At 40.0% G+C, this 15,514-nt stretch overlaps 1 protein-coding gene across 8 annotated transcripts in view; it reads left to right on the top strand.

Annotated features, from left to right (window-relative positions):
* FAM184A (family with sequence similarity 184 member A) overlaps window positions 1-15,514 on the top strand; it is a 123,891-nt gene that overhangs the window by 40,311 nt on the left and 68,066 nt on the right. For all 8 annotated transcript variants that reach the window (XM_025294773.3, XM_025294771.3, XM_025294774.3 and 5 more), the window contains exon 2: window positions 14,091-14,945. In XM_025294773.3, the coding sequence (XP_025150558.3) occupies window positions 14,091-14,945 (855 nt within the window). The remainder of the gene's footprint in view (window positions 1-14,090; window positions 14,946-15,514) is intronic.

Raw genomic sequence — 15,514 nt, 5'->3', positions numbered from 1 at the left:
TGTTTAATAATTTGTGAAACATTTACTTGTAAGGCTGGTCTGAGAGTACTACTGAGTGTGAACTGAGGTACAACGCTCTCCGGTCTGTGTCTTTGCTCTTGAACAGACCCTACATGGCCGAGGTCAATAACCCACTGTTTTTGATAAGTTTGAGAAACTCTTTTCAATATTTAACTTTGGAACCTTAAGGACCAAGGAACCTTTTGGTAATTATATCTGAGAGTTTAATAATAAAAACAATTATAGGAATGTATTCTTCCTTTGTTTAAAGTGTATGAGATCTCTTTTTTTTAATTGAAGTATAACTGACCTACAACACTGCATTAGTTCCAGGTATACAACATAGTGATTCGGTATTCCTGTATATCACAAAATGTTAAGTCTGTTACTATCTGACATAATACAAAGTTATTACAATATTATTTCCTGTATTCCCCATGCTGTACATTTCATACCCATGACTTGTTTATTTTGTAACTGGAAGTTAATCCTCTTGATCTCCCTCACCTATTTCACTCCTCTCCCCGTCATCTCCCCTCTGGCAATCACTTGGTTGTTCTCTATGAGAGCCTATTGCTATTTTGTTATTTGTTCATTGTTTTGTTTTTTTAGATTCTACATATAATTGAAATTATAATGGTTTTTCTCTTTGTCTGACTAATTTACTTAGTATGATATCCTTTTATGTCCATCCATGTTGTCTCAATGGCAAGATTTCATTTTGTAAATAAGTTTTAAATAACTTATTTATAAAAGAGAAATGCAAACATAGAGAAGGAATTTACGACTACCAGGGCTAGAGGGATAGATTGGCAGTTTGGGACTGACATGTACACACTGCTATATTTAAAATAGATGACCAACAAGGAGCTCTTGTATAGAACAAGAAACTCAGCTCAATATTCTGTAATAAACTAAATGAGAAAAGAATTTGAAAAGGGATCAGATCAGATCAGATCAGTCGCTCAGTCGTGTCCGACTCTTTGTGACCTATGAATCGCAGCACGCCAGGCCTCCCTGTCCATCACCAACTCCCGGAGTTCACTGAGACTCACGTCCATCAAGTCAGTGATGGCATTCAGCCATCTCATCCTCTGTCGTCCCCTTCTCCTCCTGCCCCCAATCCCTCCCAGCATCAGTGTCTTTTCCAGTGAGTCAACTCTTCGCAAGAGGTGGCTAAAGTACTGGAGTTTCAGCTTCAACATCAGTCCTTCCAAAGAAATCCCAGGGCTGATCTCCTTCAGAATGGACTGGTTGGATCTCCTTGCAATCCAAGGGACTCTCAAGAGTCTTCTCAAACACCACAATTCAAAAGCATCAATTCTTCGGCACTCAGCCTTCTTCACAGTCCAACTCTCACATCCATACATGACCACAGGAAAAACCATAGCCTTGACTAGACGGACCTTTGTTGGCAAAGTAATGTCTCTGCTTTTGAATATGCTATCTAGGTTGGTCATAACTTTCCTTCCAAGGAGTAAGCGTCTTTTAATTTCATGGCTGCAGTCACCATCTGCAGTGATTTTGGAGCCCCAAAAAATAAAGTCTGACACTGTTTCCCCATCAATTTGCCATGAAGTGATGGGACCAGATGCCATGATCTTAGTTTTCTGAACGTTGAGCTTTAAGCCAACTTTTTCACTCTCCTCTTTCACTTTCATCAAGAGGTTTTATTAGTTCTTCACTTTCTGCCATAAGGGTGGTGTCATCTGCATATCTGAGGTGATTGATATTTCTCCTGGCAATCTTGATTCCAGCTTGTGGTTCTTCCAGCCTAGCGTTTCTCATGATGTACTCTGCATATAAGTTAAATAAGCAGGCTGACAATATACAGCCTTGATGTACTCCTTTTCCTATTTGGAACCAGTCTGTTGTTCCATGTGCAGTTCCAACTGTTGCTTCCTGACCTGCATATAGGTTTCTCAAGAGGCAGGTCAGGGGGTCTGGTATTCCCATCTCTTAAAGAATTTTCCACAGCTTATTGTGATCCACACAGTCAAAGGCTTTGGCATAGTCAATAAAGCAGAAATAGATGTTTTTCTGGAACTCTCTTGCTTTTTCCACGATCCAGCGGATGTTGGCAATTTGATCTCTGGTTCCTCTGCCTTTTCTAAATCCAGCTTGAACATCAGGAAGTTCACGGTTCACATATTGCTGAAGCCTGGCTTGGAGAATTTTGAGCATTACTCTACTAGCGTGTGAGATGAGTGCAATTGTGCGGTAGTTTGAGCATTCTTTGGCATTGCCTTTCTTTGGGATTGGAATGAAAACTGACCTTTTCCAGTCCTGTGGCCACTGCTGAGTTGTCCAAATTTGCTGGCATATTGAGTGCAGCACTTTCACAGCATCATCTTTCAGGATTTGAAATAGCTCCACTGGAATTCCATCATCTCCACTAGCTTTGTTCGTAGTGATGCTTTCTAAGGTCCACTTGACTTCACATTCCAGGATGTCTGGCTCTAGGTGAGCAATCATACCATTGTGATTATCTTGGTCGTGAAGATCTTTTTTGTACAGTTCTTCTGTGTATTCTTGCCATCCTCTTCTTAATATCTTCTGCTTCTGTTAGGTCCATACCATTTCTGTCCTTTATTGAGCCCATCTTTGCATGAAATGTTCCCTTGGTATCTCCAATTTTCTTGAAGAGATCTCTAGTCTTTCCCATTCTGTTGTTTTCCTCTATTCTTTGCATTCATCACTGAGGAAGGCTTTCTCATCTCTCCTTGCTATTCTTTGGAACTCTGCATTCAGATGCTTATATCTTTCCTTTTCTCCTTTGCTTTTCGCTTCTCTTCTTTTCACAGCTATTCGTAAGGCCTCCCCAGACAGCCATTTTGCTTTTTTGCCTTTCTTTTCCATGGGCATGGTCTTGATCCCTGTCTCCTGTACAATGTCATGAACCTCCTTCCATAGTTCATTAGGCACTCTATCTATCAGATCTAGTCCCTTAAATCTATTTCTCACTTCCACTGTATAATCATAAGGGATTTACTCCAATATAAAATAAAACTTTTTTTAAAGATTTCATTTTTTATGGCTAACACTCCATAGTGTGTGTGTGGGCGGTATGTATATCACATCTTCTTTATCATTCATCTGTTGATAGGTGTTTAGGTTGCTTCCATAACTTGGCTGTTGTAAACAAAGCTGCAGTGAACATATGGGTCCATATATCTTTCTGAATTAGTGTTGTTTTTTTTTTTTCTGGAAAAATACTCAGAAGTAAAATTGTTGCATTGCATAGTAGTTCAATTTTTAAATCCTTGAGGAAACTTCATAAAGTTTTCACTGTGCATTGGTGGATAGTGACTGCATCAGATTACATTCCCGCCAGTAGTGCTCAGGCATTCCTTTTTCTCCACACTCTCATCAGTCCTTATTATTTGTTGTCTTTTGATAATAGCCATTCTGACAGATTGAGTTGATAACTCATTGTGGTTTTTATTTGCATATCCTGATGATTAGTGATGTTGAGCATCTTTTCATGGCCATCTATATGTCTTCTTTGGAAGAATGTTTATTCAGATCTTCTGCCCATTTTTAATCCTGTTATCTGTTTGATGTTGAGTTGTATGAGTTATTTGTACATTTTGGATATTAACTCCTTATCAGATACATTGTTTGAAAATATCTTTCCCATTCAGTAGTCTGCCTTTTTTTTTTTTGGTTGAGTATCCTTCACTGTGCAAAAGCTTTTTAGTTTGATGTAGTACCAATTGTTTATTTTCACTTTTATTTCCCTTTCCTGAAGAGACATAGCCAAAAAAATACTGCTAAAACTGTTCTCAGGAAGCATACTGCCTACATTTTATTCTAGGAGTTTTATGGTTTCAGATCTTACATTTAAGTCTTCAATACATTTTGATTTTATTTTCACATATGGTGTGAAAAAGTGGTCTGGTTTGATTCTTTTGCATGTAGTTGTCCAGTTTTCCCAACACTGTTTATTGAGAAGTTGCTCTTTTCCCCATTATATATTCTTTGTCATAGGTTAATTGTATCAGACATTTAAAAAAATTTAGGTGAGAACGATGGCACCCCATTCCAGTACTCTTGCCTGGAAAATCCCATGAATGTAGGAGCCTGGTGGGCTGCAGTCCATGGGGTCGCAAAGAGTCGGACACGACTGAGCGACTTCCCTTCCACTTTTCACTTTCATGCATTGGAGAAGGAAATGGCAACCCACTCCAGTGTTCTTGCCTGGAGAATCCCAGGAACTGCAGAGCCTGGTGGGCTGCTGTCTGTGGGGTCACACAGAGTCGGACACGACTGAAGTGACTTAGCAGCAGCAGCAGCAGTAGCAGATGAGAACCTGTTCCTAGAGTGCAGACTCCATCAGCAGCTTTTCTCAGAAAGGAGAATCTAAGATTTCTCCTTTTCACTTTGTAAGTTCTCTTGTGCCTCATGTAGTGCTTATATACTCTGAGGGTGAGCTCCCTGCCTTTCTCTTGCTCTCTCTGTCTCTTTCTCCCCTCCTCTCTCTCCTTCTATTGGTCTGTCTGTCACTGGCATTGATCAGAAAAGGAAAGTGCACAAATACCCAGAATTTCTGAATAGGCAAGAAAAAAGGAAAAACGTTACCTGGAGAAGCAGTCATGACAGGGGTCTGCTCATGGTCCTTGTGAGGTTGAGTTTGTCCTGAGGCAGACATACTGGGAAGATGGAATGAGCTGCTCACCAAGGTTAGGAGCATCATTTATGGTCAGTGGAGAAAAGCTGCTGATGGCTTCTGCATTCTAGAAACAGGAGCTCATCTGTCTATTACAGAGGAGTATGCAGCCATCAGACAGGAGTTGCCCATCTTCCCATTCCAGCTCAAATCCCAGTCTTTACCCTTGCTCTCTTGGAAGGACATCTTCCCTATTTTTCAATCAGTGCCAGTCTCTCCACCCGTGTCAGGAAATCTTTGCCTCAAACTTTATCCATGACTTTGGTGCAGTAATTAGCCCTTCCCTAGGTTACATTTTCAGTTCTTTAAAAAACAAAAAAGAACCTCTCCCTTGACTGGACTCTGCTCCCTCCAAATCCATCATTCTAGTTGTCCCTCTGTATTTCCTTTCTTTTATCAACTATTTCTTGGAGGTTTTTAATTTTTTCGCTCTCGCAGCTAAATTGCCTCCATTCACTCACTGTCCACTCATCCACTTTCTCCACTTGTCCACTTGCTCCACCCTTACCACTCTACCGAATGTGCTGTCTCAAAGATTATTTCTGAGATACACATTCTGAATGCAGAGGCTTCAAGTCTTCATTTTCTTGATTTTTTTGCAGCCTTTGACCAGATCCCCTGCCCTTCCCTTGCACCTAGAACTGTGATGCCCGGCTTCCACTCTAGCCCGTCTCTCTCAGCAGGTTGCCTCTGTCTGCGTGTCCTCAGCCTCCTCTGAACCCCACCCAAGACCGAGCCCTTGGTCCCCTTCATTTTTTCTCAGTAGTTTCTCCCCCTGGATCTTGTCCAGCTCAGCAACTCTGAGTGTCTCTGCAGTATAGACAGTGTCTAACCTTCCTAAGGCCAGAGCACATCGTTCTTTTCACAGAGTCCTGTGCCTACCCATCGATGTGTCTGTCACTTTAGGTTCCTTCACCCTGTTACTCTATCTCTATGTGTGTGTGTTAGGCGCTCAGTCGTGTCCGACTCTTCGTGACCCTTCTATTGCTATAGCTCTCCCCTTAACATTTTGACTAAAACACGTTCTGGTAAAAATGTTCTTAACATTTTGACTAAGATTCTGGTTAAATGTCCTGTGATAAGCCATAATGGAAAAGAATATGAAAAAGAATACACACACACACACATATACACTTAAGTGTGTGTGTGTATAACTGAATCACTTTGCTATACAGCAGAAATTAACACAACATTGTAACTCAACTATACAACAATAAAAATTTTTTTAAAGATTCTGATTCATATAAAGTAAGCGTTTTACTCAGAATAAGGGAAAACTCATACATGACCACCCTCTCTCACAAGCTGGAATCAAGATTGCCAGGAGAAATATCAATAACCTCAGATATGCAGATGACACCACCCTATGGCAGAAAGTGAAGAGGAACTAAAAAGCCTCTTGATGAGAGTGAAAGAGAGTGAAAAAGTTGGCTTAAAGCTCAACATTCAGAAAACAAAGATCGTGGCATCCGGTCCCATCACTTCATGGCAAATAGATGGGCAAATGGTAGAAACAGTGTCAGGCTTTATTTTCTGGGCTCCAAAATCACTGCAGGATGGTGACTGCAGCCATGAAATTAAAAGACTGCTTACTCCTTGGAAGGAAAGTTATGACCAACCTAGATAGCATATTGAAAAGCAGAGACATTACTTTGCCAACAAAGGTCCGTCTAGTCAAGGCTATGGTTTTTCCAGTGGTCATGTATGGATGTGAGAGTTGGACTGTGAAGAAGGCTGAGTGCCGAAGAATTGATGCTTTTGAACTGTGGCATGTTGGAGAAGACTCTTGAGAGTCCCTTGGACTGCAAGGAGATCCAACCAGTCCATTCTGAAGGAGATCAGCCCTGGGATTTCTTTGGAAGGAATGATGTTAAAGCTGAAACTCCAGTACTTTGGCCACCTCATGCGAAGAGTTGACTCATTGGAAAAGACTCTGATGCTGGGAGGGATTGGGGGCAAGGAGGAGAAGGGGACGACAGAGGATGAGATGGCTGGATGGCATCACTGACTCGATGGACGTGAGTCTCAGTGAACTCCAGGAGTTGGTGATGAACAGGGAGGCCTGGCGTGCTGCAATTCATGGGGTCGCAAAGAGTCAGGACACGACTGAGCAACTGAACTGAACTGAACTGACTAGCACCCCAGCAAAGACCCATTTTTTATTTCTCCTCCTTTGTAACACTTAACAAAACTTCACTTTGACTCATTGGGTTAATATTTCTTTAAGGTCAGTCTCTACTAAGCTGCAAGAGTAGACACTGCACATACGAATCCAGTTCACTGCTGTGTTTTCTGTGCCAGTTCCAGGTCTTGGCCTGTAGCAGATGTGCAGTAAATTTTTGTTGAAGGGAAGAATGAATAAAGTAGGAATTGACCATTAAAGATTTGCTAATGAGCCATTAAACTTTAGGTAATTGAGTTTTTTACATTTTCCTCAAAATATCTGTTTATTTGTTTTTTTAATAAGTATTGCAGTAAGGATGCGTGTTCAATATTCTTGGAAAAGTTTAAGGATAATTTTTATAAATCGGTTTTATGTTAGTGATTTTTAAGGAAATTTGAAGGGTATCTGTTCGTAATTAATGTTCCTTTAATTTTCTGTTTTCGTTTTCATTGTTATGTTTATCTACAGCTAAGGCATTTCGAGTATTGATTCATCCTTTTAGCACTGTTAGTGTTAATCTTTTCAAATGGTTTGTTTTCTGATTATCATAATAAAATACATTCATTACAGAAGGTTTAGTCATACTTAATATCCTCAGTTAAAATTTGGTTAATTTACTTACGCACTTTAAAAAAAAAATTTTAACATTTTATTTTAAATTAATTTATTTTAATTGAAGGCTAATTACTTTACAATATTGTGGTGGTTTTTGCCATACATTGACATGAATCTGCCATGGGTGTACATATGTTCCCCATCCTGACCCCCCCTCCCCCCTCCCTCCCCATCCCATCCCTCAGGGTCATCCCAGTGCACCAGCCATGAGCACCCTGTCTCATGCATCAAATCTGGACTGGCGATCTGTTTCACATATGATAATATATATGTTTCAGTGGTATTCTCTCAGATCATCCCACCCTCACCTTCTCCCACAGAGTTCAAAAGACAGTTCTATATATCTCTTTTGCTGTCTTGCATACAGGGTTATTGTTACCATCTTTCTAAATTCCATATATATGCGTTAGTATACTGTATTGGTGTTTTCTTTCTGACTTACTTCACTCTGTATTTCTCCCACCTCATTAGAACTGATTCAAATGTATTCTTTTTAATGGCTGAGTAATATTCCATTGTATATATGTACCACAGCTTTCTTACATAAGAAAGCTGTGGTACACTTTTAAATATGTATCTGGGGATTCCCTGGTGGCCCAGTGGTTGAAGATCTGCCTGCCAATGCAGGAGACATGGGTTTGATCCTTGTTTCTGGATGATTCCACGTGCCACCGAGCAACTAAGCCCCTGAGCCACAACTACTGAAGCCCCCATGCCCTAGAACCCGTACTCTGCAACAGGAGAAGCCACCCACAATGAGAAACCCAAGAACCGCAGCTAGCGGGTAGCCCACCCATCCCCTGCTCTCAGCAGCTAGAGAAAGCACCACACAGCAGCGAAGACCCAGCATGGCCAAAAATAAACAAATCCATAAATAAATCTTTAAAAATATTAAAAATAGTTGAAATATGTATCTGCACACATGCACACTCATTGTTTTCTCTGTATAAAATTGGCTCTAACTGTATATAGTAACAGGTGCATTTGCCTTGTATGTAAAGCTTTTTCTTTGAAATATCCTCCTAAATGAATGTGCTCTTCCGTGCTTTCCTGGTATTACATTGTGTGAATGTATCATCCTTTATTCAGTGATTCCCTCACCTTAGCAGTGTTAAACCTGTTGTATAATATGCAGCAATTGAGGTTCACTTAAAATATTTTAAGGTAATATACTTTCCAGTGAACATACTTTATTACTAATGAGTTAGCTGTTAATGAGAACATGTTTATATTGCCAATGTATTTGCTCCATCAACCATAACAAAGTACCGTAGACCTTCTTGCTGTGTCCTCATGTAGCAGAGTCAGAGCAAGGAAGCAAGTGTTCTTGTGTCTCTTATAAAGGCTGTAAGTCCCATTGTGAGGACCCCATCCTCATGACCTCATCTGCATTTGATTACCTCCCGTTCTCTCCATGTAACATCATATTGGGAGTGAGGGGTTTCACCACGTGGCTTTTGTGGGGTTGGAGAGGAGACACAGTTCAATTCATAGCAGTCAACAGTGAGAACTGTTCAGACGCGATTTGTTTTTATCTAAGTATCATTTTACCTAACTAGAGATTTATTTTTACCTAAGTAGCATGAAAAGTTGGTTTAAAACTCAACATTCAGAAAACTAAGATCATGGCATCTGGTCCCATCACTTCATGGCAAATAGATGGGGAAACAGTGAGAGACTTTATTTTTGGGGGCTCCAAAATCACTGCAGATGGTTATTGCAGCCATGAATTTAAAAGACGCTTGCTCCTTGGAAAAAAAAAATTATGACTAACCTAGACAGCATATGAAAAAGCAGAGACATTACTTTGCCAACAAAGGTCCACTTGTCAAGGCTATGGTTTTTCCAGTAGTCATTTATGGATGTGAGAGTTGGACCATAAAGAAAGCTGAGTGCTGAAGAATTGATGCTTTTGAACTGTGGTGCTGGAGAAGACTCTTGACAGTCCCTTGGACTGCATGGAGATCCAACCAGTCAATCCTAAAGGAAATCAGTCCTAAATATTCATTGGAACGACTGATGCTGAAGCTGAAACTCCAATACTCTGGCCACCTGATGCAAAGAACTGACTCATTTGAAAAGACCTTGATGCTGGGAAAGATTGAAGGCAGGAGGAGAAGGGGACAAGGAAGAGGATGAGATGGTTGGATGGCATCACGGACTCAGTGCGCGTGAGTTTGAATAAGCTTCGGGAGTTGGTGATGGACAGGGAAGCCTGGTGTGCTGCAGTCCATGGGGTAACAAAGAGTAGGACATGACTAAGCTACTGAGCTAGAGTAGCATTTTAAAAACTAGGATGTAGAATTGTTCTCATTTTATCTGCAGGCAAGTTTATCTGAAAATCTTCACAGAAAAAATAAAAATTACTCAAAGTTGCTTATTCATCATGTGATATATAGTTAAATTATGCATTATTGGCATAAAATGGAACTGTGAAATTGCATGAAATTGTGGAAATGATTGTACTGTCCCATTCCATGAATGTTCATAGTTCCAGGAAAATTGCAAATGGCTCTTAATGTCTTTTAAAATAGTTTATGAAAAGAGACATTAGAGAATTTCCTTTTCCTATGTGGAAAATGATAGCCAATTTTATGGATGATTATGATCACTTACTGTAGTTTCTTTTAAAATTGGTCTCGTTCTCTCTGAAAAATAAATGATGTAACTAATAAGGAGGCCTCTATATCTTATAGTGCTTTGTATTTTTTAAAAACAGCTGTATATAACATCATTTTAAAATGTCAATGATAAGTTGACCTTATAACAACGTCACTAGTAGAATAAGTATGATCCCCATTTAACTGAGAAACTTGAAGCTTGGAGAAATTATTTTACCTAGGGTCAAAATTTCCATTTGAGTCCATTCTGTTACTTCAAGTCATGTATCTTCTGTGTGTTCAAAGAACATGGAACCATCTATATTACCTTTATCTGAGAAACAGTATTTAATCAGAGAAACATACTAATAAATAGTTACCTAGTAATTGTAATTATGTAGAAAAGTGAGCAATTGGAAAACACTCTGTATAGGTAAGGTACTTAACTCAATTAAAAATAATATAATTAAATAGTATATTTTAAATTATTTATGACAGCATGCTAGTTGTACTTGGCGTAAGTACAACTGTTATTGGTACTGTTAATTGTTATTGTACTTGGCATCTTTTTATTGTTCATTTTTAAATTTTTAGAAATTTATTTTAACATTGCTTTTCCTGGAAGATACAAATATATCTTGTATCGTCAGTATGATATTATATTTACTTTGTATATTTTCAGAATCACATAATTGGCATTCTCTATGTATGTATGGTACAAAGCCTGGACTGTTTAGTAGAGAGTAAACAAAGCTAGTGCAAAATCACTAAAAAAAATATTTTGGCTGCCAGTTTTGACTGGTAAGATAGCTATGTATAGTTTAGAAGAAGAGTTGGTAATAAGGTCTTTTCCACGTCCACTCAACTGTACCATTACAGTGGGAAGGCAGTTGTAGGCACTCATGATGGAATAGGCATAGCTTTGCTCCAATAAAACTTTGTTTACAAAAGACAAGCAGCAGCCATATCTGGATTGCAGGCTCTAGTTTGCTGATCCCTGGATTAGAATATAAGAAGAAATAGAAAGCCTCACCATAATATTTCCATATTACTTATCAGATGTTTTGTTTACTTTTCTTAAATTCTGTTTTAATTTAATGCTTTAATTCATAACCTCTATCCTCTTTAATTTCACCTTTTTATTCACATTTTTATGTGTTCCTGAGCTTTTGTAACGTTCAGCTACTTTTCTGGGCTCTCTAACATTGTTACCCAGCTGTCCAGCCTTCTGGTCAGGGACCCCCAAATCTAACCCATCTAACATTTACCAAGTTTCAGGAACGAGTGGTAGTAAGGAAATGGTGACATTGGGTATAAAGAAAAAAAATAGAATCCCATGGATGTGCGTGGTCTTGGAAGACTTATTAAAAGAGGTTAGAACTTGAGCTGATTCTCAAAGACCAGAGGGAAATTAGAAAAAAGAGAAGGGTATTTCAATAAATAGTTGACGAGGGGAAGCTCACATATTGCTGCCCTCTCCCTTTTAATCCCCAGTTATATAGGATTCCTTATGTATTCCTTACATTCCTTAGTCTGGTCCTTTTCAAGATCTTGTCCTGGAGCACAGTGATGACTGTGGCTTGTTTTCTTTGGGAGTGGCATCTCTTTGGATGATCTCTTTTCTTCCACATGCTTAGTAAGATGAAGAGGGAATGCATGCAGACATGCCCTGGGAAGGCCTGCAGCCTGTGACCTAGACCAGCTCTGATTTAGGTCCTCTGGCAGATGGACTTCTCTCTGGCCAGTTGGTGTCTTTTTCCATAGTGCCCCCTCCAGTCTTTTTTGTATCTGTGTGGTAGACAGGTATCACCTTGAGGGAAGGGAATAGGAAACCACCCAGCTTTCTTGGTTGTAGGCTACCTTTAAGATTAAATGTGTAAATTAAAGGAGGCTTCCATGGGGATCTGTGTTAGCTCATTAGGAACACAACTTGGAATTTGGAATTAGGTTTATTCAAAAAAAGAGAGACACTGTGAATAAGCTTTTATTTCCCTTCTGTGCACATAGCTTCCTGTGGTCCTTGTAGGACAAAGGGTAGTTGTGGCCAGACAGAAGGTATCTTGCCATCTCTCAATCTGTTTTCCTTTGGTATAATTACATGTCATTCATGCTGTAAGAAAATAGATATAGCAGACCTAGTGAAGTGTGGTCAGGGGACTGGGTGTCTAAGACAGAGCCCTGTACAGAGAGAGTGAAGTCCTTGCAGTGGGGTAGCTCCAGGGTGAATTCTTCCTTCCGACAGTGTAGCTGCAGGCCTAGCAGGTGCCAGCCTAGATTTAGCAGCAGGATCTGCAATCCCCAGGACCTGTGGAGAGCCAGGTGCTCTCAGTTGCCTCAGGCTGCATAAACAAGTTCTCTGCAAAAAGTGCCACTTCTGCACCATAATTTTACATTCTTATTTTGTATTAAGCTTTGAAACTTGGTGTGTATTTTATCCTTATGTGTGTTAGTCGCTCAGTCGTGTCTAACTCTTTGCTACCCTATGGACTGTAGTCCGCCAGGCTCCTCTGTCCATGGAATTTTCCAGGCAAGAATACTGGAGTGGGTTGCCATTCCCTTCTCCAGGGGATCTTCCCGACCCAGGGATTGAACCTGGGTCTCCTGTATTGCGGGCATATTCTTTACCATCTGAGCCACCAGGGAAGCCCCTGTATAATTGCAAACGTATTTGGTGTTGGGTTTCATTTCTAAATCCAGAGTAAGATCACATTAAAATGAACAAAGTTCCAGGACACTGATATTTAGCTTCTGGATTGTTGGAGTGTGTAGTTTTTATGTTTATGTCTTTTTACTTCATAAAAGAGTAGGCACATTTCTAATAAGTCTTAAGTAACAGCTGTGGCTATATCTGTTGGACCACAGTGCTGTAACGAAAGACATCAAGGAACATAAAGAGTGGGAGTGTTGCTATAAAGGGAACATGTTGTCATTGGAATTAGGTGAGGAAATCTCAGTGGAATCATTAAAACCCAAGGATGAGAATGTAAAGAAAGACCTGTACTCAGAGCACTCTGGCTCTAGGAATTTGGCTTGCTTGGAAGCAGAAGGAAAATTAGGCAGTGAATAAAACCATAGCATTTGAGAGGTGAACACAAAAGTGCTAATTGAATTTTGTGAGACCACTTAGGAGTGAAAAGGATCAGATTTAAAAACAGAGCATAAGGGAATTAGAAAAGGAAGTTTCTACATTTAAAATATACCAGACTTTAAGCAGTTGAAAGAGACCTTTGGGAAGACCTAAAGCTTCCCCTCATGCACTGTACTTAGTCACTCAGTCGTGTCCGACTCTCTGTGATCCCATGGATTGCAGCCTGCCAGGCTTGACCCTGACAGCAGCAATCCTGGGAGGCTCGGTGTGCTGGTATAAATCCTTTTGGAAGAGGTCATAGGGGTAGAGGCCATTACCCCTACCATAGTTTGGCCTCAGGTCAAACTACTGGGAGGGAACAAAGCTCCACCCATCAGCAGAAAATTGGGTTAAAGATTTACTGAGTTTGGCCTTGCCCACCAGAGCAAGACCCAGTTTTCCCCAGAGCCAGCCCCTCCCATCAGGAAGCTTGCACAAGCCCCTTATCCTTATCCATCAGAGTGCAGACAGAATGAAAACCACAGTCACAGAAAACTAACCAAAATGATCAGGTGAATCACAGCTTTGTGTAACTTAATGAAACTATGAGCCATGCCATGTGGGGTTACCCAAGATGGATGGGGCCATAGGAAAACTCCATTCTCATAGACCAGGTAGCCTTCTTTGTCACTTTCATCCTCACTGTTCATTTCTAGGAAAAAATAAATCCTTAATTTTGAATGCTTTAAAATTCTGATTAAAAAGTCTTCAAATACAGAGTTTAAGATTGGGCTGAGTAAATTTGCCAAGTAAATCTGTGAGTACAAAAACAATACATGAAGTTTTAGTATTTAATATTTATCATAGCTAATATTATGTACATAGAAAAAAATATCGACCCAAATGAATGAATGAACAATTAGAAAATAATATGGCTTACTGGATTCTTCTTCCTTTTTCTTTAAAACCATGCAGGTAATATATGCTTTGAACACTAAAAATGATGAGCACGAATCTGCAATTCAAGCCCTCAAGGATGCTCATGAAGAAGAAATCCAACAAATTCTTGCAGAAACAAGAGAGAAAATATTGCAGTATAAAAGCAGAGTAACCGAGGAGTTAGACCTTAGGAGAAAGATTCAAGTTTTAGAAGCATCCTTAGAAGATCACATAAAAATGAAGCAGCAGGCTTTGACAGAATTTGAGGCTTATAAGCACCGAGTGGAGGACATGCAGCTTTGTGCAGAAGCCCAGCATGTCCAGCGCATAGTAACTATGTCTAGAGAGGTTGAGGAGATTAGAAGGAAATTTGAGGAAAGATTACGGAGTTTTGGACAACTCCAGGTACAATTTGAAAAAGACAAACGGTTGGCGTTGGAAGATTTGAGAACCGCTCACAGACGGGAGATCCAAGAGCTGCTAAAGTGCCAGCAGGATCACAGTGCCTCAGTCAACAAGGGGCAGGAGAAGGTGGAGGAGCTGCACCGGATGGAGGTGGAGGCCTTAAATAAGACCCTGGAGGAGCTCAGGCTCGAGCGCAAGAAGCTCGTTGAGGATTATGAAGGCAAGCTGCATAAAGCTCAGTCCTTTTATGAACATGAGCTGGATACTTTGAAAAGGTCACAGCTTTTTACAGCAGAAAGCCTCCAGGCTAGCAAAGATAAGGAAGCAGATCTTAGAAAAGAATTTCAGGGACAAGAAGCAATTTTGCGAAAAACCATAGGAAAATTAAAGACAGAGTTACAGATGGTACAGGATGAAGCCGGAAGTCTCCATGACAAATGCCAAAAGCTTCAAATAGCTCTGGTTACAGCGGAGAACAATGTTCAGGTGAGTAAAGAATAGTACATTCAACACGTGGATTTTTTTTCCCCCCAGTTTTGTCTTTTTCTTTCTGATTGGACCACTTTTTTTTTTTTTTAATTTGGCATTTTTTCTACTTTTGTGAGAAAATCAGTGGAAGGATAATCTTTATTAGGACTTTATTTATTTTTACTAGGACTTCTCTGTAGCTCAAACAGTTAAGAATCTGCCTGCAATACAGGAGACCAGGGTTCGATCCCTGGGTTGGGAAGTTCCTCTGGAAAAGGGAGTGTCAATCCGCTCCAGTATTCTTGCCCAGAGAATTCCATGGACAGAGAAGCCTGGTGGGCTGCAGTCCATGGGGTCGCAAAGAGTCGGACACGACTGAGTGACTAACACACACACACAGTCTTTATTACCCTGTAGCTGTTATTTCCTATAACAATTTCAGATATTAAAGGCCCAAAAAGACAAGCTTAAAACCTTGTTTTGATTGTTTACAGGAGGATTTTATTTAAATAATATATTAATATTTTTCCAGTGATTTGGGAAGTTTAAAACACTGGTCTTTAGTTGTGTTTTTTCCTTTCCCTTCA

The sequence above is a fragment of the Bubalus bubalis genome, chromosome 10 (assembly GCF_019923935.1).
Source record: "Bubalus bubalis isolate 160015118507 breed Murrah chromosome 10, NDDB_SH_1, whole genome shotgun sequence".
Taxonomy (NCBI): domain Eukaryota; kingdom Metazoa; phylum Chordata; class Mammalia; order Artiodactyla; family Bovidae; genus Bubalus; species Bubalus bubalis.
The sequence above is the reverse complement of the archived record's forward strand: the minus strand, read 5'-3'. Positions and strand labels throughout refer to the sequence as shown.